The sequence below is a fragment of the Choristoneura fumiferana genome, chromosome 25 (genome assembly GCF_025370935.1).
Source record: "Choristoneura fumiferana chromosome 25, NRCan_CFum_1, whole genome shotgun sequence".
Classification (NCBI taxonomy): domain Eukaryota; kingdom Metazoa; phylum Arthropoda; class Insecta; order Lepidoptera; family Tortricidae; genus Choristoneura; species Choristoneura fumiferana.
In genome coordinates this window covers 7,855,148-7,882,705 of record NC_133496.1, presented here as the reverse complement: position 1 = coordinate 7,882,705, position 27,558 = coordinate 7,855,148, and the positions used below count along the sequence as shown (strand labels likewise).

The window sequence follows — 27,558 nt, the reverse complement described above, 5'->3', positions numbered from 1 at the left end:
GGAAATTTATTCATTTCACATTTTTCGGTGTGAGTGATTCAGCTATATCGTTAGAAACTTAACATGGATGATTTAAAAGAAGGTTATGTTAACATGTACAAGGTTAAATCGATAATGGACACGAGCACTATGATGAAGCAGCTGACCATGTTAGAATCTCAGATGATGGACGCAATGACTGTTTACTATGATAAATTTGTTATAGACGAATACGTTAATTTAAAATTAAGTAAGATGAAGAAAGATTTACAAGAACTAATACAGTATTTGAATAATAAATATATGTCGTCAAAGATTGGCCTCGAAGACCTTATATTATTAACTCTACGATAAATTTTGAAACCGAACCTGATGATTCCGAATTACGCTTTTATTAGAATTCCACGGCCAGTGACAAATTCCAATTAATAAGTAATGTAGTCGCTATCTAACATAATAAAAGGGAACTATATTTTCTGTCTCCTAATTTTAGATGTGTACTAATCGGCAATACCCTAATTGTTATATCTGTGCCCAAGAAATATTTTAGTAATCATATTGATCAAAACTGTCTCTGAGTATGAGTCATTTATCAGAATAATGTAAACCTGTATCTTAAATAATAGTTTGATCATAACAATCCAATCACTAAAACAATAGATCTGTCACCTAATAAAGAGATCTGTAACTTAATTAAATGCTTCTACCTATTCTACTACAGGTCTGGTTAGGTACGACGACGAGCGAAGCGAGGAGGACTGTTAGTTAGAAATGCTGCTATCAGCGCGCGAGACGAGACGTGCCAGAACCGACCATTTTTTGCTAATACTTACGGCATGAAATTTTGTTATCTTAAATTTATTCAAATACCACCATCAATCACCATTACCATTATCATCACCATCACCATCACTATTATCACCATCATCATCCTCATCGTTGGTATCATCATTATCATCATCATCATTACCATCAATGATCATCATCAATCATAATCATCACCATCATATTAATAAATATGAAACGTAAGTCCAGAGAAAGAAACAACCGCATGACTGCCACGTAATTTGATAATTAATATTATTTTTCAGTAATAAAAAATGAATTTTTAGGTAAACATTTTAATATCGTTTGGTGATTCAGTTTTAATGAGACTTTTATTATTATGAAACCCAATATAATTATTTGCTGATTTATTTCCCAGTAATTTTTAATTAATATTCAGTTACCGTTTTAATATTATCTAGTGATTCGATTTATGTGACAGATCTACTATTTTAGGAATAAATATTATTTATTAGGTGACCACATTAACAACATCAACATCATCAGCTTATAGCAGTCCACTGCTGGACATAGGCCTCCCCCAAAGAGCGCCATTGCGCCCTGTCCTCTGCTAGACGCATCCAGCTCCTACCAGCAGCCTTTCGCAGATCGTCACTCCACCTGGCCGGAGGGCGTCCTACACTACGTTTGCCAAGACGCGGTCTCCACTCAAGAACTCGTTTACTCCAGCGGTTGTCGGTTCTGCAACAGATATGACCAGCCCACCAAAAATGCATTGTGTGATTTGTGTGTGTGCTTATCTTACAATGTAGAGGTGGAGGAATTGCATCAACACACATTTCTTGCATAAACGTAGAGCTATCACAAGGTCGCGGGTGAGCAAAGTAATTGTTGGTTGTCTGATACTCGTATATGATACTATTTGTGTTACGAAAAGGTTCTACGATTTTATTTGGCATAAAAGTAAGTAGGTATAATGTAAGTAATGCGTTTTAAAATTGTAGGGTTGAACTCAAATTCATCATCATCACCCCAGCCTATATACGTCCCACTGCTAGGCACAGGCCTCCTCTCAGAACGAGAGGGCTTGGGCCATAGTTCCCACGCGGGCTCAGTGCGAATTGGGAACTTCACACGCACCATTGAATTGCTTCGCAGGTTGTGCTGTCAAATTAATATGAATAAACTAATCAGTTACCAACATGCCTTTCATATTGGCTGATCTCATCATAATATCAAACTTGAAAGAATTTACTGCTAGCATTTTTTAGCTTTTTTTTTTAAGGCAGTAGTCTTTTTATTTATTTTTATTTCATACTTTCATTAAGATTGGTTTTTGGAGTCTTTTTGTATTTTTTATTTCAACTCCAAATTTTGTTACTTTTACGGTGATCCCGTAAAACCCATATCGAAAATACCTACAAACTGAAACATAGAATCGAACCCAGGTCTATTTTTCCGATTTTTTGTGCATCTATAATTCAGTTTGTATTTTTGGTGATACATTCATGTTTCTGTGAAAATGGTAGCTTAAAAATAATGTTATATTATACATTTTTGTTTTGTTCCATGTTATAGGATCACTCAGAACTCTACCACAAATAATATAATTATAATTAAGTTGGGATCGTCCACCGATTACAATAGATCGCTCATTGTTAACTCGAAACTTCCAAATACTAATACTCTTGAGAATTGTGCGATTGGAAACTTGATACTTTAGTTAGTTTGTAATCGTTTTGAACTGCGGCTGTGAAAGCTACAATTTTGGAATAGCCTTTATTATATTAACTTTCTTTCATGTTTACGTGTTCATTAGAATTGCAATTGATTACAAAATAAATTAATTGATTTTAAATTAAATTGTCCTGATCGAATAACCCTATCAATTAGTATAATAAAATAGCCAGTGTTTATTTTTAATTTTCAGATAAGTTTGATTCCCGCATGAAGCCAGTTTTATAATGTTTCCTTTAAGTAAAATGAGTTAACTAAAGCGTTTATGGCAGTTTTCCTCCAGGATCCACTATATTTTTCCAATCTGTGTATAATGTTACTTATATATCCCCATCCATTGCCTTACACATAAATAAACAGACAAATCCAAATTATGACACGACGACGTCTACGCAAAGATTCCCGCTGAGCAGCTCCATAAGTCTCAGGATATAAAAATGGTTAACGGATAATAAATGATATTGTAACGGATAACTCACGTCTTAAACATGATTTCGTGTTCGTGTGGCAAGAGCTATATTGGTGCGACTGGGCGTAACGTTTCTACTAAAGTATCGGAGCACATACGCAGTATGAGGAAACAGGACGACAGGGGCTCTACTGTGACCGAGCATTCAATGGACTCTGATTTGACGCATTACATCAGATTTGATAAGGTGTCTGTACTTGCGAGAGAGAAGTTTTTCATTCGGCGGAAAGTGCGTGAAGCCATTGAGATTAGTCGTCATCCGAATTTTAACCGGGATTGCGTTGGTCGGTACCCCCGAGTTGGAAAACAGTATTAAATACTCGTGCTGCGTCATCGGTTGGTGTGAACGTGCCTGTTACGGAGTGATGTTGTTAGTGTTGTGTGCTACCCTACATTAGACATTGACAATAAAAATGACGATAAAAATGCGGGTAGTTGTGCGCCGGTGTTAGTTTCGTCAGGCAGTCGCGCGAGCAGAGAAGTGGCGCGTAGTGTGCGTGTTGCGGCAGCCGCCGAGTCGCGTGCTCCTGAGAAGAAGGGCTACGAAATAGCCCGAAACATGTCGAGCTAAACTCGGTTTAAGACGTGAGTTATCCGTTACAATATCATTTAATATGAGTGAGTCTCACGGTAGTTTCATATTCAAAATGGTTAAAGGATTTTAAAATGATTTATTTTTATTCCGTTGTACTAAAAGAGGCTTTGCAATGGGTATAGGACGATTTCACGAAAAATGGCACGAATGAATTGAATGAATGAATAGTACAGATAATTGTCTATGTGTGGATCATACAATATTACATAGGTACCCACTGGTTTATTTACTAAGTGACAATCGTGTATAAATAAAAATGAAATAAAATATTGCCAAAAATTTAAAAAATATCCAATTTAGTTATTTTGGAAGGATAGGTGCTTGTATAAAAGTGTTAGTTCTTAGACAGGGTCTGTATAAGAATGGCACTTTCACAATGACGAGCGATATGAGTATATTTCAAAAAGTTGTGCAGTCATAAATTGAAAAGAAATCTTTTTGTCAAGAAATTATTACCACTAAGGACGTGATCATAAAACATAAGCTGCATAAAACATCAAAAAATTCTTGACGTCAGGTAAAGGTCACGAAATCTTGTGAGGAATAAATCGTTATTTTGCTTGCACTGTCGTGTTTCGGCGTGGAGAGTAAGACAGCCGGTGAAATTACTGGCACAATACAATACAATAACAATAACTTTTATTGCACACAACACAGTAAGCAGTACAGAAAATACAAGTATATACATAGAGATTTTCTAAGGTAAGCAATAGGCGGCCTTATCGCTTCAGAGCGATCTCTTCCAGGCAACCTTTACAATGGACAGAAATAAGGAATACATACATGGCACTTGAGGTATCCCAACTTAGGCCTCTAGGTTGGCAACGCATCTGCAATCTCTCTGGTGTTGCAGGTGTCTATGGGCGGTGGTGATTTCTTACCATCAGGAGACCCACTTGCTCGTTTGCCATACAGACGAACAAAAAAAAATTGGACCCAACAACAAAGATTATCTGACTTTTTATCACCTTTACCACAAGGTTTTGTATATTATATTTAAACACAATATTACTTATATTTTGTGTTGAAATTGCGTCAGGAAATATATATATTTTTAAATAAGTGGGCAACTGAAAAAGGACAACTTTTTGAGAAATAGTCATATTAGTCTTACTTTCATTCAATTAATTCGACATTTATTTACATTCTGCATTTATTACAAGTGGTTAAGATTTTCCATGGTCCGGTTGACCGGACAGCTGAAAATTATTTCTTTTCCTTGGAGCGGTTAACCGTATCACGGAAAAAATAAATTTTCCACAGTCCGGCTGGCCGGACTACACAACCGGACCACGGTTAAGAAGGGAAAGAATGTATTTCCCTTAAAATATTTAAGTCACGGCGTACCCACATTGCATGAAGAAGGTTATTGCATTTTCAACCTATTTTTTTTCCTGAAGTAGTAACCGTAATTGAAATCGTCAAGGCTCTTTTAGTTGACCTAATTAAATTAAAATAGCTTGGGACCCAGGTATGGAACATTATCATAGTTTACTGTGGAGACTGGTGTCGATGTCTCTCGTAGTTCAACTACGCCATTGCTTAATGTGTTGGCCACTTTGTAATAACGACAAATCCTGGGTCCGATCCCTTCGATATGGGTGTCGTATGGTGGAGCTAAAACATCTAAGAACGCGACTGGCGCATCTAAAGCTTCTATTTTATGGTAGTTAGACGTAGTAGGTGTTAGAATACTAGTCTGATCATTTTCTTGCTGTATACCATCCTGTGATACTTTAGCAAAAAGTCTACGTTTCTTAAAACCTTGGGCCAAGCAAGCCATTTTGTGTTTCGCGCGTACTGCAAAGCTCAAATCGTTCTTCTCTTGTTTAGAAAACTTAGAGAAACTAACGACGTTTGCGGACCCAGAAATTACTTTAAGAAGTCCGTGCATATGAGGATGATCGTGGAGCGGCAATGTAAAACCAGGTCGCAGCACTAGTATAAACATGTCAACTTCGGGGTCATCATATAGTTGGATAACCTTGTAAGGTGGGCCTAAGGGTCAGTCCACGTTGCAGGATCAGTTAAAGTTCGATCTAGTCCAAGGTCCTCGCTTTTTAGCCCGTCCATTAGGGTTTTTAGCTTATTTATGTTAGCAGGGATATCTCCTGCTGCTTTGTGGTGGAAGGTCCGTCTTGCTAGGCGGTACGTTGCCACGATAGGTGGTATGCCGTCTTCGTTCTTCTTTGCTTCGTCCATCATGTTCATATGAAATCAGTTCTAGAACTGACTAAATCTGGTCAAGAGCGTTCTTAGCTTTGACTAGGGAAAAAATTCTTTACCTTCTGCAAATAATTCTTTTAACTGTGCCGATGAACAAATTCTTCTGCACACAAACCGGGCAATTAGATTACAAACTGACAGTTTGACATTTGATTGCCAACTTTTCCGTCTGTATTTGCCTAACCAAAGAGAATAGAATTACTACGCGCTAGAGATTTAGAGCGTTTTCACATTATCCGATCCGATATCGGTTTACAACGACGATGGACGACATCCGATAGCCAACACCATGTGCTGCTTTCATATATTTCCGACAAAATCATTCCAATACCGCCGCACAGAGACAATTTAGATACACGCATAGCACACATACAAGCTTTATCGTCCGACATCCCACGGCGTCCGATGGTGCCGTGAACATATCGGTGCCGGCTCCGATATCCGATATCGGTCCGGACAATGTGAAAGACAGGTACATATTTCATACATTTTACTTGCCCCGATATCGTATCGTCGTCCGATACCGATATTGGATCGGATAATGTGAAAACGCTCTTACGCTGTCATCGTTCAACCAGCGCCGGCCCTGCGGTAGAGCGAGCAAGATCAGCAAAGATCTAGTAGAGGGGGAGTTCTCGCTCCAGGCGCCAGATGGCAAGGGTTGCCACTTTCCAGTTTCTAGTGCAAAATAAAATGTTCTCGGCACATATTGAGATGCGCGGAAGTGGTGTAGACAATCTCGCTCTACCTTGATCAACGGCTAGAACCGCGGCTGCGTTCATCCATCACTGCCTCTCATATTTCGTTTTCTATAATTTATTTACCGACTAACGACAAAATACACTGGAAACTGGAAAAATTGTCTCCTGATGGACAGTAAGGGCCAATTCACCCCGGAGTGGCAGTACTGGTCTTTTAATGCATTTACTGCCACCGACGCGTATATGCGTTTTTGGAACTTCGCCCAGTGCCACTGTCATAACTATTCATACATTTTGAACGCACATGTGCGTCGGTGGCACCTGTGGAAGTCAGGTAGCAGGTGGCACTGCTACCGGCCGCTGCCATTCCGGTGTGAATCGGTCCTAATAATGGATAGTAAATTACGAAAAACTTAGAGGTTCGAGCCTGGGATTGAACCCACTCTCTCTCTGGCCTCTGCTTGAGAGGCCATATAGTCTCTCTCATTGAAAATTAATTAGCAATGGAATATCTTTTGCAACATGAAATGATAAGTGAAGACATACATAGGGGCATATAGGTTTAGAGTCATTCACGATGACGCGTGCCGTGGTTTTTATTACAATGTCATTAATGTCTAATTTTGACAAAATCACGCGTCTTCGTGGATGACACTAGGTATAACTCTCTATGTAACTAGTGTGTTATATGTTAGTGTGTTACACGTACAATGCCTAAATATGGGAAAATTTTCAATCGTTTTTACAAGCTTCCTTTAAATTATATCAAATCTTTTGACTAAGGCTTTGTGGCATCTACTTTAATATAAGTTTGAAATTTGGCGGCGGTCACATGCTTTCAAGCAGTACCTAATAGTTAAAGTGATATTAAGTGACGTAGAGGCTAAACTAATGGCTCTGAAAATCTAGTTAGGACTAAATAACTAAGCAGCATGAACGGCTGCCTTAGCTGGACAGACGGGGTGCGGTTAATATAGTACTTAATGCATAATGTACTACCCAGTAAGACGTGCATTAATAAGCGGTACGTAATGCATATTAAATTACTAATAATCGTCCAAGTGCTGGGCAGAGACCTCTTCTCTGGATGGGCGACCTTCGCAGTCGTGTGTCGCGACCGCCGACCGCGATTGCCAACAACGGAATGCTACCTTTAGATAAACCTAAAATTTACTAGTTTACCACATGTTCAACGGCTGTCTTAGTTTTGTGGTAATCCGGTGTACATTATAATCTTGACAATCCGGTCCATAATTTCTTTGTTATTGTAAAAGTTATCTTCTCCCATTGCTTCGCTCCTCGAAGAATAAGAAATCGGACAAGAACGAGTTTGATTCGCGCTCCGGGTTTTTTTTGAGGTACCTATGTCAAAATATGGTAAAAGAAGTAGAGGAGGCAACACAAGAGATAGGAGGATGACCTGCCTAAAGGTAAGAAGAGAAGCGAGGGATAGAGGAGAATGGCAGCAGCTGGAGGAGGCCCTATGTCCTGGAGACAACCTGATACGAATGTGGCTGGTGTCAACAAACTATTTTGATGTGATTTTATTATCAGCGAATAAAGGCTATTTTTGTTTTAATTTATGTCAAAATATACGCGATACAGCCCTACGGCTGAAGCAGAAACGGACATGTAGCGACATTTAAGAGATCCGTTTGTCACCTTCCAGGTAAGTACAAACTTTAATGCGAAAGTTTGTAAGTCAGTTCGTTTGTTTGTTACCTCATCACGTCTAAACCACTGAACCTATTCAGATGAAATTCGGTGTACGACTGAGTCCGGGGAAGGACATAGTAGTTTTTATCCGAAAAATGCGGCTGCGTGACAAAAGCAAGTTTTATCTAATTCCCTATACCGGAAATTTTGTAGAATTCCTGATTGATACACCTCTAACTCAATGCATGTCTACCAATTATTTAAATTTCTAGCTCTTTTCAATTAGGCTGTGCCATGTTGGTGAGTCGCATACGTGCTCGTATCTATATGTTTTACAAGTACAGAAGATTTTGTGCATAGGTGGTGAATCATACGTTCTACTGATTCTACATTCAAATGATACTATAACAAAATTATTAATTATTATTTGACTATAGAAGTTTTCATAATATTTTGATTTCTTGCTAAGAAGCGTGTCATTCCTGTTTAGTATTAAGTACTAAATTCTATTAGATTAATTTGGAACGCAGTTATAGAGATCGTCTGTCTCTTTTACACGGCGTATATCGCTCTCGCTCTCTTCCTTACAACATGGCTTCCTGTACAAGTCCGCTCTCGTTTATTATATCACATTATTCAGCTAAATTCAATCTAGACTTTGTTAACGCGAAAACCGTAATAAAAAGTGACAAAAGTCAACCTGCATCTTTTAGTGCTATAGTTTAGTGACAACCCCAACATTAAATTTGGTCCACGAACCCGATTATTTTAGTGAAGTTGCGGGTAACAACATTAATAATAATTTATGTTTATATTTGTTTAAAACAAAATACATCCCGTAACAAACATATCGATTGATCGTTATAGTCATACACTTGTCAAAGATAAACATTATTTAGGTATTATTGCGTGCGGGAAAGAACTCATGAGTCAAACAAACCAGTTATGATAATAACTGTTGTGATACATGTTGGGCATTTTATATGTTTTTTACAATCAAATCACATCGGCGGAAGGCCACTTCCTTAAATATAATAGTGCAGGTATTAAATCAAAACTTAATAGACTTGGTTTTAGGTAAATATTTAAATGAATATTCTGGTCTTTTTTTAACAGGAGACGTTGTACTTAAGACTTAGACGAGAGTCGTCAGTTTTTATTTCTGAAATTATTTCAACATATACAGGGTGTTAGGTAATGAGCGGATAATCCTTAAACTACGGATAGACTGCACTTAGGACGTTATAATTAAGCTATAATAGGTTTAGTAAAAGTTGCGTGGTTTCCGAGGTATTTAGACTTTTTGTTTTTTTCTTTCGAAAATAAACACCCTTGTTCAATGTTTTGATCATAGCAGCATAGCATTTGCAGGTGGTAGGACCTTGTGCAAGGTCCGCCCGGATTGCTACCACCATCTTGCTCGCTAATCCTGCCGTGAAGCAGCAGTGCTTGCACTGTTGTGTTTCGGCGTGGAGAGTAAGACAGCCGGTGAAGTTACTGGCACTTGAGGTATCCCATCTTAGGCCTCTAGGTTGGCAACGCATCTGAAATCCCCCTGGTGTTGCAGGTGTCGATGGGCGGTGGTAAATCTCTTACCATCAGGAGACCCACTTGCTCGTTTGCCATCCAGTCGAATAAAAAAAGCACCATTTTAAGCTATTTAAAAAAAAATATTTTGCTCAATATTCTTGAGTACCTACTTGTGTTTTGAGATAGGCGTCACCATTTATGTGAGACCACATTGGATCTAAAAAAAAAACGCAAAATTAATTTTTACGATTTCAATCGTACATTGATCGAACTTATATTTACTTATATTTGACTGGGTACCTATGTTTAGTCCTTAATTGTTTTATTTGTTATAAAAGTATTAAGTAGCGTGAATAAAAAAAAACGCATTGGCGGGAAACGTAATTCGCTTCATTTATATTTCATACCGTGTTGAATGTGTTAGCAGTGTTACGTAGATAAGTTATAATAAAGTCTAGCCTGATGATGATGATGATGATTCAAAAGTAGTCGTAGTAAAAGCATTGTATACAACGTTGCATAACTTGGTCTTAAAACGCTCGTGGCGTCTTTCACGCGTTTTGAACAGTTGCATAAAATACTATAAATTTATTCCCGTAATATTCCCAAACTCGTTTATTTTGATTTATTATCAACGAACAGATAATATCTGCTAACATAACAAAAGTGAAGGACGTCTCTCGAGAGTTTTTATTCGTTTCTCTCTTCATTATTAATTCATTTGCGCAGACGCCAGTCTGATGCATCATTCTAGTTTCAATTTCAAGGATCATTGACGTTATATTAATACGCGAGTGAGTAGGGGTTCAAGTGGGTGAGCAAATTAATTGTTTCAGTTAATTAATAACGGTAACGAATAACGGTAACGCCTGGTTTAATAAATTATTAATATTACGTCACGCAGATCAACAGCTAATCAACTCAAAACAATGCTCCATTTTAATTTATACTTAATACTCATTTTAGACTTCTCAGAGGGGAGGCGAGTTTTATTTCTCAAAACGTCAGAGTTCGATTCCTGAGCTGAGTGCAGTTTTTCTTGCTTTTAAAATCGATGACACGGTTCCTAAAAACAGATCTTCGTATGTCTTATAGTTTCAGACTTTCCCATACTGACCGGTCTAAATGGGCCACCCTGTATAGGCTGGGATGATGATGATGGCAGTCTTTAGAAGGTCTAAATAAAAATGGTGTATTGTTTTGAGCCGTTACGCTGTCGGTTTGAAAACGATTTTATCAAAAACCTAACAATACATCACACTAACTATAATCTAGTTATTTATTTATGATGTAGTTTACCTTAAATTTAAATTATTATCAAACTTAATATTTATTAGTTAAACATAGGTCATGTCAATCGAAGTTACAATGTAATTAATGGGAATGGATATCACTGTCTCGCCATATGTTATGTCATATGTATTTTTATACAATAGCTACAGATTTACATTATAATCAACATCATAATAACATAAAGTCGAACATGAACTTCGATTTAAAATAACATGCATTGCTACGAATAATACAATTATTATTCGTAGATGCTACAAAAAATCCTCAAAGCAGTCTAAGTATCAAATATTTTTGAATACGCTTTTATGGTCAAACTTAAAGAACGGAATACGAACTTGGGCGTGTCCGACACGCTCTTGGCCGGTTTTTTAAGATATTAAAACAATTCTTCCACAACTCAGTTTGTTAAACAACAAAGTCATATTTAAATTAAAAAAAAGGCTTGAATATTTCCTATTATGAAGTGTTACATCATTAATTTCGTGTCGACTACTACAAGTCGTACATTAACCGAACCTCCAATGATGATTAATGCTTACTCAGCATACAGCGCCATCTAGTCTTGTATGCTCTTTTACAATAATGGGACCACAAGACCATAGGCGTATAAACCATGGTATTTACGTGGACCAAATAATAAGTCTGTGTCTAACCCATAAATTATGGCACCCATTATGGATGATTCAACCTTGGGATTATTGCTCTGCCGGTTTTTAAGGAACTTGTTTACATTCCAACTCGAACCATTATTAAGTCTTCTCAGACCCGGGGGGCTACACCACGAAATTCGAAAATCAAAGTTCTTATCGTACCGTCCCTCTCACTCTAGTATTAAATAACTTAAGCGTCAGCGGGACGGCATGATATGAAGTTCGATTTTGCACTTCGTACATACATGCACTGCAGGGCTACTACGAAACCCGAAACTCGAAGTTCGTGTCGTGCGGTCCCTCTGACACTTATAATATTTAATACGAGAGCGAGAGGGACGGCACGATACGAACTTCGAGTTTCGAGTTTCGGAGTAGGCCTTCTGATTGTTTTGTTAGTACTTTAGTAGCGTTTTGTCACTTCAATGTAGTAAACGTGTTTGTGTCACACAGGAGCGCTCGCGCATGCTGTTATCGCCTTCGTAATAAAGTTCAAATTTGTCTTATCAATGCCAAATAAATGTAATAGCCGTAGTATTTTTTTTTGTTTTTTAGTTGAAAAATTTAGTTTCACAAAAGTGTTTTATTGAATATGTGCGCTAATGTATTAAATGTGTTGTTTACCTCAAAGTGAATAATTCAAAATGCCTAAAGGTACGTGAATCATTGTTTTACTGAGTTTGTAATTGTCACTTAATGACCATATTGATTTATTTTTAAACGCGTGAGTTAATAATTTAGTACTAAGCGGGGAGAGCTGAAGTGAATGGCCTATTAAACAAACTGCATTTCTATTTTACATGTCAATGGTACAGTCAACGTCATAAATAAGTGATCACTTTTGTACCTTGTCATTTTAACGTCATGTTTAAAAAGCCTTACGAAATTGTGTACCGACTGAAAGCGACAAGGTACAAAAGTGATTAAATTCAAATTCAAATTCAAATGATTTATTCAGTAAATAGGCCGCAATGGGCACTTTTACACGTCATTTTTTTTAAACTACCAGCGCTTTCGGAAAGACCATCATTGCCAAGAAGAATGAGCCGCAAGAAACTTGGCAGAAAGTCATTTTTTCATAAAATCAGTTATTTATGACGTTGACTGTACTGCAACGCCGCGTAACCGACAAAATGTAGGAGCGCCAAAGTTCGCATATTCGCTAGTCATACCGTAATTTTTGTCCGAACCATCGTTTATCATAATTTTTTTCCCACTGAAACCTTACAGTTTTCTGAAATTTTTAAATGGTCATCCTATGGGAAACTATAGGTTTGGTTAGGTTTGTTTTATAACAATTCTGAACAATTATTGGATTCAGAGAAGAAAGAGTTATGACAAACGATCGTTCTGACAAACATTACATTCGGACTTCCAATAAGCATGCGAGCCGATATGGCCCCTGACAATGACAATGGCTAATGCCGAGTATCTGGCTACAAGCAAAATTTATAATAATAATAAACATCTTTATAGTTATTTACAGGAGAGCGTTAAATTAAATATCTTTGTGTTGATATAATAACTGCCTGATACCGGAGAATCCGACCGCGTAGAATTCGTTATCGCTATACCGCGGGAACTATACAACTTTCCGGGATAAAAACTATCCTACGTATGTCCTTCCCCGAGACTCAAATGTATGTATGTCAAAGTTTCAATGTGATCTTTATTGACTATGCATTTTAAACAAAATGCTAATTTCATGAGTCTAAAGCCAGTGAATGACATTTTGAAATTTTATCCTAATCCAGTTCGAATATCGACATATAAAGTAGCTTAGCTTGTAAATATAATATTCCAGACGGCGAGCTACCTATACATCAAAGTTCAAATAAATCAGTTTAGCTGTTTTAAGTTAAAGGAGTAACAACATTGTTGGCAAGAGCAATTGCGCTGTGGGCTGCGTCGCCGTGCGATATACTTACTAAGGTTATTCGTATGAGGTGTGTCGATAACAAAAACACAAATCCAGCCAATGTAGATCTTTATATTATGTCAATAATATATTTCCACATTGTGAGTCAAAAATAAATATAGTATTAGAAGATGGACACTGATTTTTAAATAGAGACTCAAAAGATACACCGTAGCAGTCGTGGGGATTTTTGACAAAGCGAAGACAGAATAGCATAGATAAAGAGTGCAAAGGATGAGCTGTCATAGACAATAGACAATGCTAATGTGGGGAGTACACATAAAATCCAACACTCCTCCTTACGCCTCACATTAGATTACATTAATCCTGAGACTACATGAGCAATTATGGCTCTACATAAGCATACATTACATAATAACAGGCAAACAAGGTATGGTAGAGTTTAAAAACTAAAGCCTAGTAGCTCATTATAACATGCATAAAGTAGAGCATTAAAATAAAATGATGCATAATTAACTTAACATAACAACATTACAATTATATACTATTTCAAGCTTAACGGTTTAAGATTCAATGCCTTCACAAAGTTGTTATGTTTCTGAGCACATAATGGCTTTGTAAGTATGTCTGCCACCATGTGATCTGTTTGCAAATATTTAACACTTAGGTATTTCTTTTGGACTAGATCTTTGATATAATGGTATCTTAGGTCTATGTGCTTAGTTCTCTTATGGGAGTGATCTTTAATAAGAAGCAACTTTTGTGCACTTTGACTGTCATTGTATACAACTACATTACAAGTTTTGTCTATAATTTCAGCAATGAAACTTTTAACAAAGCAAATGTCTTTGCACACTTCAGCAATAGAGATATACTCTGATTCACAGCTTGATAGAGCAATACAACGCTGCTTTCTGGACTCCCAGTTGATAACATTATTGCCTAACTTTATGACAAACCCAGTGTAAGATCTGCGGTCTGATATATCGTTTGCCCAGTCTGCATCTGTGTAAGCATTGATATCAAAACTATCGCTCTTAGTGAAGTACAGTCCGTGATTGACTGTACCTGCCAAATATCGCAAAACACGTTTTGCAGCGCGCCAGTGACTTTCATCAAAACAATTATTAAACATGCTTAACTGGCTGCACGCAAATGATATATCAGGTCTTGTGCAAACACTTAAATACATCAAACTGCCCAATAACTGTCTATATTTATAGGCATCATCGCTTATACATTCCTTTTCAGATTTTTCAAATTTAGAATTAACAGGCAATGGTGTGGAAACAGCTTTACAATCAGACATATTGTACTTAATTAACAAACGCTTTACATATGCGGATTGGTCTAATGTAGTAACACCATTATATCTATTAATATTCATACCTAAACAATTTTGTAATTTTCCTAAATGACGGATTTCAAAATTATCTTGTAACATTTTTAGAACACTTTGAATACAATTGTTATGAAAGATATAAAAGTCATCGACATAGAGACCTATAATTATATGTTCTGACTTAGTTTTCTTAACATAAATGCAAGGTTCACATTTACTTTGAACATAATTATTTAATGACAATACTGAATGAATTTTTGCATTCCACACTCTACTCGCCTGTTTCAGGCCATAAATGCTTTTATTAAGTAAACAAACTTTGTCATTACTTTTAAAACCTGGTGGTTGTTCCATAAAGATCTTTTCATCAAGATCACCATTTAAGAAAGCGGTCGTAACATCAATATGATCAATTTCTAATTCCAATTCTGTTGCTAAAGAAAATAAGATTCTCAAAGTGCTGTGCCTTACCACTGGTGAAAAAGTATCAGTATAGTCAATCCCCTCCTTTTGACTAAAGCCACGAGCAACCAGTCTAGCTTTGAATTTAGAATTTTTACCTGAATCATCTAGCTTCCTTTTGAAGACCCATTTACATTTAACGATATTTTCGTTTTTGGGCCGATCAACTAGCGTCCAAACATTATTTTTGATCATAGAGTCATACTCACTTCTCATCGCCTGGCACCAGCTGTCTTTATTTGAAGAGTTAACAGCTTCCTCATATGACGACGGTTCATCCAAAGAACCATCAGCCATCATAGATAACATGGACAAATCATAATCGTTAAACCTGCCAGGAACATTACCTCTCGTACGACGTACAGGGCGCGAGTTAAATGTGTCGGGAACAGCCGACGACATGGACTCTTTATCAGGTGCAGCAGACTCAGGCACAGAAGCTTCCGCGTCCAGTGGAACACAATCTCCATTACCTTTGTCATTACCATCAAGTGATGACGTAGGAAGCGAAGACATAGTGCCCTCTGGCACGTAATCCTCATCACCATAATCGTCATCAGCACCTTCATCGCCAGTGCAGTAATTTTCAGACAGCGGCGAGCACGCAGGCATAGTTGGCGACTCTGCATCTGAAATTATATGAGGGTTTGTTGAGCAAGATTTATTGGATTTGTCATGTTCATCATTAAAATTGGCTTTATTATTCATATTCAATTCATTATTTAAAATTAAATCATTATTTAAAACTAAATCATCATTTAAAATAGTTTCTTGACTAGATTCCTTAAAATTTGAATTATTGCCATTATTTGAATTGTCAATATTGTAAAAATAAAAATTATCCCCACAACTAGGCTGACATCTGTTATGTTTTTCAGGAAACTTATCCTCTATAAAAGTAACTGTCCTTGAAAGTATTACATTACGAGGATTGGTAGGATCAGACAAACGGTATCCTTTGCAATTTTCACCATAACCTACAAATATATAAGCTTTCGATTTTGGATCGAGCTTTCGACGTTTTTGACTAGGAATTAAAGCATAAGCAAGACAGCCAAAGACGCGTAAATGGCTGACATCTATTTCAGACTCAGACCATAAGCGTTCAGGAATGCTACCTGATAAAGCTCTGGTAGGAGATCTATTTTTTAAATAAATTGCGCACATTACGCTCTCACCCCAGAATCGATTACAAAGACCAGATTCCTGTAGCATAGCCCTTGCTTTGTCAAAAATAGTCTTGCCTGCCCTTTCTGCAAGGCCATTCTGAGCACTACAGTAGGGCACAGTGGTTTGGTGAATGATACCATGCTTCTGAAGATAACTACTGAGTCTATGATTAACATACTCGGTACCATTATCTGTACGAAGCACTTTTATTGGCAGTCCCTTTGTTTTTCAACTAGGCTTTTAAAATGAATAAAGTGAGAACTCACCTCAGATTTATTTTTCATTAGGTATCCCATGTTTTTCGGGTAAAGTTGTCCGTAAAGGTAAGCAAGTAACGTGCTCCGCCCCATGAGCGTACTTGCATCGGGCCGATGACATCAGAGTGTATGATTTGGAGTGGTTGAGTAGTGCGACTGGAGCTGACAGTAGGATAAGGTGCTGTAGGCATCTTCCCCGTCAAGCACGACACGCAGCTACCACGTATGCCTTCCTGCTGTTGTTCCTTAAAACGAAAATTCATGCAATGTTTTCCATCACCCAAAGTTCGCATACCTTCCTCTGATAAATGGCCAAGACGCTTGTGCCATGTGTCCATGGACACATCTAACGCTGCATGAGCCTTCTCTGTACCTTGCCGTTGCATGGGCTTGAGAGGCTCCTCCTCAAAGACAGGCCGTCCTTGCACCTTCACTTTATACAAACCTTTCTCATTCCTAGCAGTCAAAATTGGGTTGCCAGTGACTTTACAGTCTTGAAATATTTGACATTTATCCTTTTTAAAATGACAGAATATCCCCTGTCAGCAATTTGTCCTACTGACAATAAATTACTAGTAAGGTCTGGCACATGGAGAACATTACTTAGGCATATGTTAGAAGAAAGAGGAATTTTACCAGTAATATTACTAACTAGTTTATGACCATTGGCTATATATACAATAGAATTTTTACCTGCAGTCTCGCTAAAGAGGTCCCTATCCGAGGTCATGTGTGACGTTGACCCACTATCAAGGATGAAGTCCTGGGAGTCTTGTCTGGATACTGCATTAGCCGAAGCAAACATGGAATGCGGTCCCTTCTGATCTTCCCTCTTCTTCTTAAAACATTTCTTGATATTGTGGCCGGTCCTCTTGCAGAAACTGCAGAATAACGGACTCTTCTTCTTCTTAACATAATATGCCGTCGAGCCTTCTTCACCATTGCGCCGATGCTCCTCCTGTAGCAGGCGCGTACGGACTATTTCGCTTGTAAGGTTGCCTGTCAGACAGGCTGTCTCCAAACCGGATACTAAGTTGTCAAACTCCTGTGACAGGCCGCTTAGCAGGATCTCCGCAACCTCATCGTCTTCAATGATTTTACCGATATCCGCCAGTTGCTGCACTAGCCGCATTACTGCCTCAATGTACTCCGACATTCCGCTGTACTGTTTGTATTCTATCTTGTGAAGTTGTCTGAGTAATAAAACCTTCCTGTATAAACCCTTTGGTTCAAATGTGTTCGCTAACTTCTGCCAAGCATCTTTTGCAGTCTTTGCATCACGCACATATTGATAAAGAGTTGGTTTAATTGCGAGGCAAATACGAGCCAGGGCGCGGCTGTCTGTGGTAGCATCAGTATTGGTGCCGTCGATGCACTTCCACATTCCATCCAGGGTCAGCAACATTTGCATAGCAAATTTCCAGTTTACATAATTACTTATACCTTCTAGTTTTTCAACGGGGATATTTGTCGTAGTTTCCGTCTTCGACATAATGTTAAGTTGTGGCTGGATTTGGGTATCGATCTGTTTGCACGAGGGGATTGGTGCAAACTTATAACCTCAAAAAAAATATTACCTTCTTGGTATAATTGTTGAGCAATCACACGGCGTTGGGATTTTTCTGGGCACTCTAACCTGTTGGCAAGAGCAATTGCGCTGTGGGCTGCGTCGCCGTGCGATATACTTACTAAGGTTATTCGTATGAGGTGTGTCGATAACAAAAAAACACAAATCCAGCCAATGTAGATCTTTATATTATGTCAATAATATATTTCCACATTGTGAGTCAAAAAATAAATATAGTATTAGAAGATGGACACTGATTTTTAAATAGAGACTCAAAAGATACACCGTAGCAGTCGTGGGGATTTTTGACAAAGCGAAGACAGAATAGCATAGATAAAGAGTGCAAAGGATGAGCTGTCATAGACAATAGACAATGCTAATGTGGGGAGTACACATAAAATCCAACAAACATACACATACATATTCACGAACTTTCACATCCAAATACTTATACTTATATACATATAATAAATGCGCAAGTGTGTGTGTTTGTGTGTATGTTTGTCCGTCTTTCACGCCGTAACGGAGCGACGGATCGACGTGATTTTTGGCTTAGAGATAGTTTATGGGCCCGTGAGTGACATAGGCTACTTTTTATCCCGGAAAAATGCACAGTTCCCGAGGGAACAGCGCGCGATTACGAATAAAACGCGGGCGGAGCCGCGGGCAAAAGCTAGTTTTATAATATATTATTACGATGCCGTAAGGTGAACCCGCAAAACGCCGAATCCTTGGAATGTCAGCGTGATGCAGCAATTAACACCGCGATCCTCGCCTAGACTAGACGTCTTAATTAAATGGCAGTGGACTAAAGATGGGCCTACCTACCGAAAAGTCGGAGAAATCGACTATAAAGTGTCAGATATCCGGCAAGCCGTCTCTGTTTGTTTTGCCCGATTAAATAGAGACGACATCACATTTATTTGTCACATAGAATTTACCAATGATTGGTGAGACAGGCCCTTACGCTATCTGGCTAACCAGGGAATCCGGCTATTCAGTCAAAAATTGTAATCGCTTGGCTTGATTGACATGTGGCGGTATCCATCTCAACTAGCATATTAATAAGTCACTGTACGGATACGATTCGAATCACGTCCGGCGATCGACACGAAAGTCTCTGTTTAATTTTTATCGTCATATTTTTTATAATTTATACATAATTAACAATGTCAAATTAATAACAAAAATGACAAATGTCAACTATTTAACTGTATTATTATTTCTATAGCTAACTAAAAATAATCAAAACTCTATAATATATGTATAATATTTCCTAGCAAATATGTCCAGTGATTAGCAAATTTAAATTTTAATGGGTCATAAGTTGGCATTTTGTCGAAGAATTGGTAGTGTCCGAAATGGTGGCAGTTTTTTTTTTCTTATTTTAAGCATAGTGGTTTCACATAGAGTTGCTATTAGAAAACATTATACTATCACTTACAAAACGGCAATGGCTTTTTATACAATTTCTTTGATTGTTTTAATCTTTCGTTTGACATTCGTCGTAGTTGGCTCATCACCACAATAAACCAATTAGGTTTAATCAAAAGAGCGCACTTCGTTAAATGCATCGCTTGCTCGCTTGTCACTCTATACGTCTTTTTCTCAAGTATCCAGTTAGTAAAGAACCTAATGGGCGACAAGTGCGAGAACTGATAGCCACTTCCTGGCGTATTTGATAAAAAAGAACTTTGAGTAAGTATGTATAATATTGTAAAAAGTATTGAGACATTAGCCTAGATGTGAGATACTCTGTAATATTTTCGGTGTAACTACCTTTTCGTTGTCTGTGATAATAGTCGTTTTATTGCATTGTATTGTATATTCTGTGATCCGCACGCAGAACGTGATTTTGAACTTTTTTAATATTTCGCTATGGAACTCTAAAAATATGACGTCCTCTTAAGTTTTGTCAATTTATAGTTAAATTAACGATAATGAAAGTGCATAATGAATTCACAAAAGTTACTTTAATGTAGGTACCTACGTAATAAAATTATTATCATTATTTTAATTTTGTGTAATTTGCTACTCTATGGCATTGGATAACTGTACAAGTATCTCAAAGTTTGTCAATTGTGTTTTGTTTCTTTTCTTTTGTACAATAAAGTGTTTACATACATACATACACACTGTAATGTGTAGATGTAATGTGGAAATAAATCGATCCTTTCAGACGTAGAGCAGGGACTACTGGAGGTGACGCAGAGTATCCCGTTGATTCCTCTGCCAGCGAGGAACTCTGACTACTTCCCAGAGTCCGTAGACCCGGAAAGGTGAGTTTGCCTTTAAAAGAAAAAAAACATTCACTATACTTTGTATGTACGACGACCCGGCCTAGTGGTTAGAGAACCTGACTACGAAGTTTGAGGTCCCGGGTTCGATTCCCGTGTCGGGGCAGATATTTGTATAAAAAATACGAATGTTTGTTCTCGGGTCTTGGGTGTTTAATATGTATTCAAGTATGTATCTATATCTATATAATTATATTTATCCGTTGCTTAGTACCCATAACACAAGCTTTGCTAAGCTTACTTTGGGACTAGGTCAATTGGTGTGAATTGTCTCGTGATATTTATTTATTTTTATTATTTAATTCCAGAACTAATAATAAGAATAGAAATGCTATCACTTGTCATGTATTTCTCTTTTCTCAATCGAAAATGCTACTTTTTCACCTCTCCTGTTGCAGTGAGCACAGTCATGTTTTTTGTGTATATAGATAGTATATAGTTTTTTACAGATTAAGATTTATCAATGAAATATAATCCTTATTGAACCACCATATACGTAATAGTATATTTCTGAGTAAATTATTTCGTTACAGACTATAGTTGTGTGTGTGTGTGTGTGTGTGTGTGTGACAATTCTTTCTTTTTTAATATTTTTTTTGTAATAATATAACTACGACATTGAGTGGGTCATTATTCGAGCATGGTAGAAGATTCTCATATAGTTTTCAGGTTATCTAGTACTTAATAAAAAAAGTATAGGACGTCTAAAAGTATCGAAGGTGACATCAAATTCTACAGCTCATGCATAAAAAATAGTTTGTTTTAAATATTATTATTGATTATAAATATGTATGTTAGTCTGTAAGGTATATATTGATGGGCCAAGTTGCCCGAAATAAATGAATTTATTATTATTATAGAAATATGTGATCACGGAAATGAGGATGTTCTCAACAAACTCTAGAATAATGTTTTGGGTATGAATAAAATAATGTTTTTTTTTTCAAATATCGAAACGTTGATACGACTTAATAAGCCTTGTTTGTACCAGGGAGCGGGAACCTTTGCTTGTGACTTCGAAGCATAGTTCTCTTTACTCGAACCCGTCCTATGCGCACGCACACGGGGCAGACAGCGAACCGACTAGCCCCACGGAATCCCAGTTTGCTGACATTGTGAGACGCAGGTAAGTAAAAGTAAATTAAGTAATTTAAAAAATCGAGCAACGTGACTGCCTTAAAAATTAAAAATAAAAACAAGTCCAGTGATCTAGAATCTGGTAACTAGCTACCTTCAATTCTTGTCGCGTTAGAATTATTTAGCGAAATCACATTACTATTTACGAGTATTAGCTCATTTTGGTGGCTGAGCGTATAAAAAGAGCAGTAATATCCCATTGTTGTCAAATATTTTAAAATAAATCTGATTTTATTTCATTTTTCATGACGCATGATAACTTTAAGGAATTATTTTTATTAAAATTAATGGACATTTATATTAAATAAATACAAATACAAAATTATCCCTTTCTTGGATACGTAAACAACCCAGAGTGTATTTCACCTAACGAAATTTGAGGTTGCGTATTCATTATTCATTTAAATGTGTTAATGACTAATCCATGACACACAAAACGAACAGTGTATATGACAATAAGGTTTTTCCCGGGTCATCAACATCTTCAATTTGCATTCCGAACGCGACCGGTATTCCCCGAAGAACTTTCTTCGGACCTGTTTGAGAATGCAGTTCTGATGTTGCAATGCTTAGTTGCTATGTTTGTTAGCCCAGCCTCCAATACCTGTACGTTCTTAGACATTGGTTTGATTTCTAGATCACTATTGAACCTTCTTACATTAAATCGCTGTTCGTTAATTCAAATTTGTAGGGTCTACTGTTGCAACTTCATTTTGACACACTTTTAGTAAATAATATAATAATAATCCATTTATTTCAAACACTATGTCCATGGATGGTTAGTAATATTAAATCTTACAACTATGTTAGTAGATTTATAAATAATTCTACAACATTAAATACAGTTCCGATTATTCAATTAGATTAAATTAAATTATTCATTATTAAATATTATATATTGTCACAATCACAAGAACATCATTAACCATTGATTATTAATTATTATTAAATAACACCGGTCTGGAACCTTTATGAAGAAAATTCCAGCGTCGTACAATAGGACAGTCCACCCTGCCCAGAATGGTATTGAGGAGGCTGTTCGGGCTATCCCGTAGGTACGCGCTGCGTCAGTGAGGCAACTCGTTTGCGCAATATGGCCTGGAAGCTGTCTATTCGCGCCTCTGTGCACATGCCCGACGCGCTGCAGTAACGGGACAGCCTCAGCAGCATGCTCAACCCATTGTTATACTGGACACGCAGGGCGTTGAGAGCTCTCTGAGTACACTTGGTCCACAGGCTGCACGTATAAAAAGTTTGACAATATGCCTTAAAAAGAGTTTTCTTGACATCTTTTGTGCAACGTACGAACCTACGAGCCAACATGTTTTGCTCCATATTGCCAACGCCCTACGTGCCCTCTCCACATCTAGGCCATCAGATAGGTCCTCGGTGACCCAGTGCCCCAGGTACTTAAATTCGGAGACTATTCTCAAGACGCACCCAGACAACTTAACTGGAGGAACGGCACTGGGTTTCTTGCTACCTGCCTTAAAACGAGCAACTCGCTTTTCTTAGCGTTGTACCTGAGACCATGGGAATCCGCATATCCCTCACAAATTCCTATTAACTTCTCGAGGGCCCTGATTGATGGGGTTAGCAGAGCCATATCGTCGGCATAACTGACATTGTTAACACACTTGCCATCAATTGAGCAGCCCACACCTGCTCTGCTAAGCTCACCAATAAGTCCGTTCATGTACAGGTTGAAAAGTCGAGGAGACGTCAATTCACCCTGCCTTACTCCACATTCCAACCTGTACTCACTCGAGAATGCACCAGCCCATCTGACAGCATTGCTTTGATTACCGTACCAGTACTCAATAATTCCCGCCGGGAATAATAAGCCGTGGTGGCCTAGTGGTTTGACCTATCGCCTCTCAAGCAGAGGGTTGTGGGTTTAAACCCCGGCTCGCACCTCTGATTTTTTCGAAACTCATGTGCGGAATTACATTTCAAATTTACCACGAGCTTTGCGGTGAAGGAAAACATCGTGAGGAAACCTGCACAAACTTGCGATGCAATTCAATGGTGCGTGTGAAGTTCCCAATCCGCACTGGGCCCGCGTGGGAACTATGGCCCAAGCCCTCTTGTTCTGAGAGGAGGCCTGTGCCCAGCAGTGGGACGTTTATAGGCTGGGATGATGATGATGACTCAATAATTCGCACCAATTCCTGAGATCATACAAGATCGAAGGCCTTCGACAATTCCAAAGAGCAAGAATAAATTGGCGTTTTTCGGGACGTGTAGTACTGGACAGTGTGCTTGAGTCGCAAGATAGCAGTTTCAGTAGACAGTCCCGGCCTAAACCCGAATGGTGCTTACTCTAGATTTATGTATTTAGCTAACTGGCGATCAAGCAACCCGTCTAACACCTTCGCCACTATGGTAGCCAATGAAATGGGACGGTAATTATTCTTGTCAGATGCATCTCCGGTCCTGTTTTTAAGTATGGGTACAACAATGGTCTTCATCAGCTCCTGAGGTAGATATCCGTGCGAGACACACAAGTTGAGCAACATTGCCAGGACCCTGGGCAGGTGTGGACCAACATAACGTAAAAATGAACTAAAGGAATTTCTTTGCTCACCCTCGACCTTATCATAGCTAAGCTTATGCAAGATATATATAAGGTGTTCATTAAATAACTGAAAACCAGAAAGTAGTTTGCTCAGAATCGTAGAATCGATTACACTATGTTTTAAATTATGTTGTGTTTGTTTTCTTAAATACCTTTTTTATTGTGCCCGGTCTAAAAGTTACGACTGCAACAGGCGCCAATTAAATATTTTAGCGAGGTTGCATACTGCTTCGATAATTTAATACTGGCTGTTGTTCTGTTAATGTAAGATTTTCTTCTAAAAACGTCAAAGCGCAAATACAAATTATTTTAGGTGTAGAGTTAGAAATGAAGTAGAATTACCTATTGAGTTAGCAAAACACACGAATATCTTTTAAAATGATGTAGGTATTCAAAAATAAATGCAATCAACTAAATTAAAATGAAAAAATATTTTGGGGGTGTCTGATGTTTTCAGTTATTTAATTAACACCTTGTATAAGTTATATAGTCTAACATCTGGTAGCATGGTGTACGGTTGTGTTGCTCTGAAGATGAGCTCTGGTTGAGTTCGAAACGCGTCAGTGTAGTGTGGTGGTGGTGGTGATAGATGGGTTTGTATGATTTGTGTGTGTTCTTACAGTGTGGAGGTGGAGGAACTGCATGAACAGAGCACGCATATCTTGCATAAACGTAGCTATCATAAAAGTCACATGTGAGCAAAAAAAAATTTTAGTTCATTGATATGGACCTCCGCAGAGTAACGTCTGATTCAATAAATTACACTTTCAGTAGTCAGATTGATTTGAAATTTGGTTAACATTATTATGTAGGTTTGATGAAAATGCAAGTAGGTACAGTTAACAAAAATGACAGTTACAAAAAGAAGGTTTTTTACCTTTATTAAACTTTGAACAAAAACTTATTAACATTGAGAGTAAATTAGACTTATAATTAGAAACTACAGTTTGACCATGAAAAAGAACAAACTTTTGTAAATAACTTCATAAGAACATATTCAGCTATTTCACCGTTTTTGTCTGGTGACACGCAAGAAATAAAAAAATAAATCCAGGAAATGAAAAATTGAGTTTTCACGTGCTTAATTTTTTTTTGTAGTCACCTGCCACGGTACCAAGCAGGATGGACGGAGCTCCACCACGCAAGCGCAATGAACCTCGGCTTCCGCATTCGGGTTCTACTAAATGCAGGTAAAGTACCTACCAAGTTAACACAGAGAGAACCCGTCCTTTTTAGCGATGTGAATATGCTTCACGAACTGGAAGATGAAGCGTTGGCAGGCCTCCCACTAGGTGGACTGACGACATCGTGAGAGTTGCGGGCAACCGGTGGATGCAAGTGGCGAGTTGTCGTTCATTGTGCCGTTCTAAAAAATATCTGTGCTCGTAAAAAATATGTGGGACTCTCGCTCTTTAGGGAGCATACCCACTAAAAAACATTGGTGTTTATCTACTCTGCCGTTATGGGAGGGCTATGGGATCGCGGACATTCAAACATGACGCTCCTCGGTGACCCCAGCCCTTTGCGAAGCTTTGGAAGTGCGCCAAAAAGAAGGGTCATAAGCGCGCAGACCCTCCTGCCCGCTGTGTAGGACCAGTAGCCTTACTGTTGGTGGCTAAAGCGGTTTGCAGCAATAAATTGCGTAGGGTATGCTGCCTCCCGTCCGACTAGTAGAAGAAGTGCTATGGGAGAGAGCCCCATAAACCTCACTATGATGGCATACGCAGGACCTCCCTTCATTTTATGTTCCACGCGAAAAAAGGATAGTGAAGGATATTAAGCGTCTGCTATAGAAGAAGAATTTTTGAATCTTAAAAGTATTGCCAAAATTATGTGCACTTCTCTGTTGTTTCCATTTATAGTCACTGAAAGGGTGATTTGTATACTGTCTACAAACTACATCATCATTGTCATATCAGCCGTAGGACGCCACCTGGTGGATATAGGCCTCCTCGCAGAGACCTGCAGTTGCTTTGGTTGGGAGCGACCTGCATTCACCGCGAACCTGCAGCTTTAACTGGGTCATGCCCATCTTGTTGGTGTACAATAAAGAGTATAAACAAACAAACATACGGGTACGAATTATCAGGACGTAAATTATTGTCATGATATTCTGGATCGACAGTAAACCGCCCTGACAAGTGCATAGTAAATTGTTTTGTAATTGCAGGCCATGACCCGAACATCTGTGATGACCGAGGAAGGACAGCCCTTGACGTTGCCGGCTACGCACACTACCGGCGCAAGAAAATCGTTGAGTGAGTTCATTTTTAGGGTACCTCAAAAGGAAAAAAACAGAACCCTTATAGGATCACTTTTTGTCCGTCTGTCTGTCTGTCTGTCAAGACCCTTTTTCTCAGGAACATCACACACACACATCGGTACATAGATGTCAATGTAGTGACATCACATTGCTTGACAAGGGAATTCATTATGTACGGCACTTAGGGGCTGTTTCACTATCCATTGATTAGTCTTAACTGACGGTTAAATGTGATGCCGTCTCTATTTGTTTTGTTCGAATAGACGGAGATCACATTTAACCGCCAGTTAACAGAAACAAATGGGTGGTGGAACAGCCCCTTAATGTGAGAACTTTCTACGGTGGGTCAGGAATCAAATGGTTCGACTGTAGTACGAGTACATACCTAAAATATGTAAGTTGTCTTAAAATCTTGCTAGTCTTTTATCTAATTCTAATGGTCGAATTGACTTAATATAGTTTGAATGGCAAAGCAAGTACATTTTTTTTTATTAAACAAAATTTTTGCCAAAACTTATTGTGTCTTTAGTAGTCTGCTTCTATAGAAAAGAGTACCTACATTGTCCTATACTCCAAAGATGGATGGTATCAAAATCTATTTTGATTACGAGATTGCTCTAAACAAAGCTTCTTGTATAACCAAGTCAAAATTTAATACACTTAAAATTCAAGGGTAGTTCTTAAAATACTTGTACTTTTTACATGCTTTTATTATTTTTATTTAGTTTCACCTGTCCCGTTGTCTGTCTGTCTATCGTAATCAAATCTTGCTAATTGAATACGACCAAGTTCCAGTTGTTGGATTGACTTGAAATATATGTACATATAATATGTAATTTGTTATGTTATTTGTTTAGACTTAATTACCTAATTTTAGTAATAGATGTTAGTATTAATCTAATTTTAAATGCATTGTTAAGTTTTCATTTAGTTTCATAAATAAATATTATATATGTAAATAATATAATATGTAAATCGCGTGAC

General features: G+C 37.9%; 1 protein-coding gene across 1 annotated transcript in view; it reads left to right on the top strand.

Annotated features, from left to right (window-relative positions):
- Positions 1–12,048: 12,048 nt before the first annotated feature.
- LOC141442513 (transient receptor potential cation channel subfamily A member 1-like) overlaps positions 12,049–27,558 on the top strand; it is a 63,003-nt gene continuing 47,493 nt past the window's right edge. Inside the window, exons 1-5 of the mRNA XM_074107535.1 lie at positions 12,049–12,276; positions 20,479–20,578; positions 21,588–21,722; positions 25,410–25,501; positions 26,482–26,569. Of these exons, the coding sequence (XP_073963636.1) occupies positions 12,267–12,276; positions 20,479–20,578; positions 21,588–21,722; positions 25,410–25,501; positions 26,482–26,569 (425 nt within the window). The 5' untranslated portion in view covers positions 12,049–12,266. The remainder of the gene's footprint in view (positions 12,277–20,478; positions 20,579–21,587; positions 21,723–25,409; positions 25,502–26,481; positions 26,570–27,558) is intronic.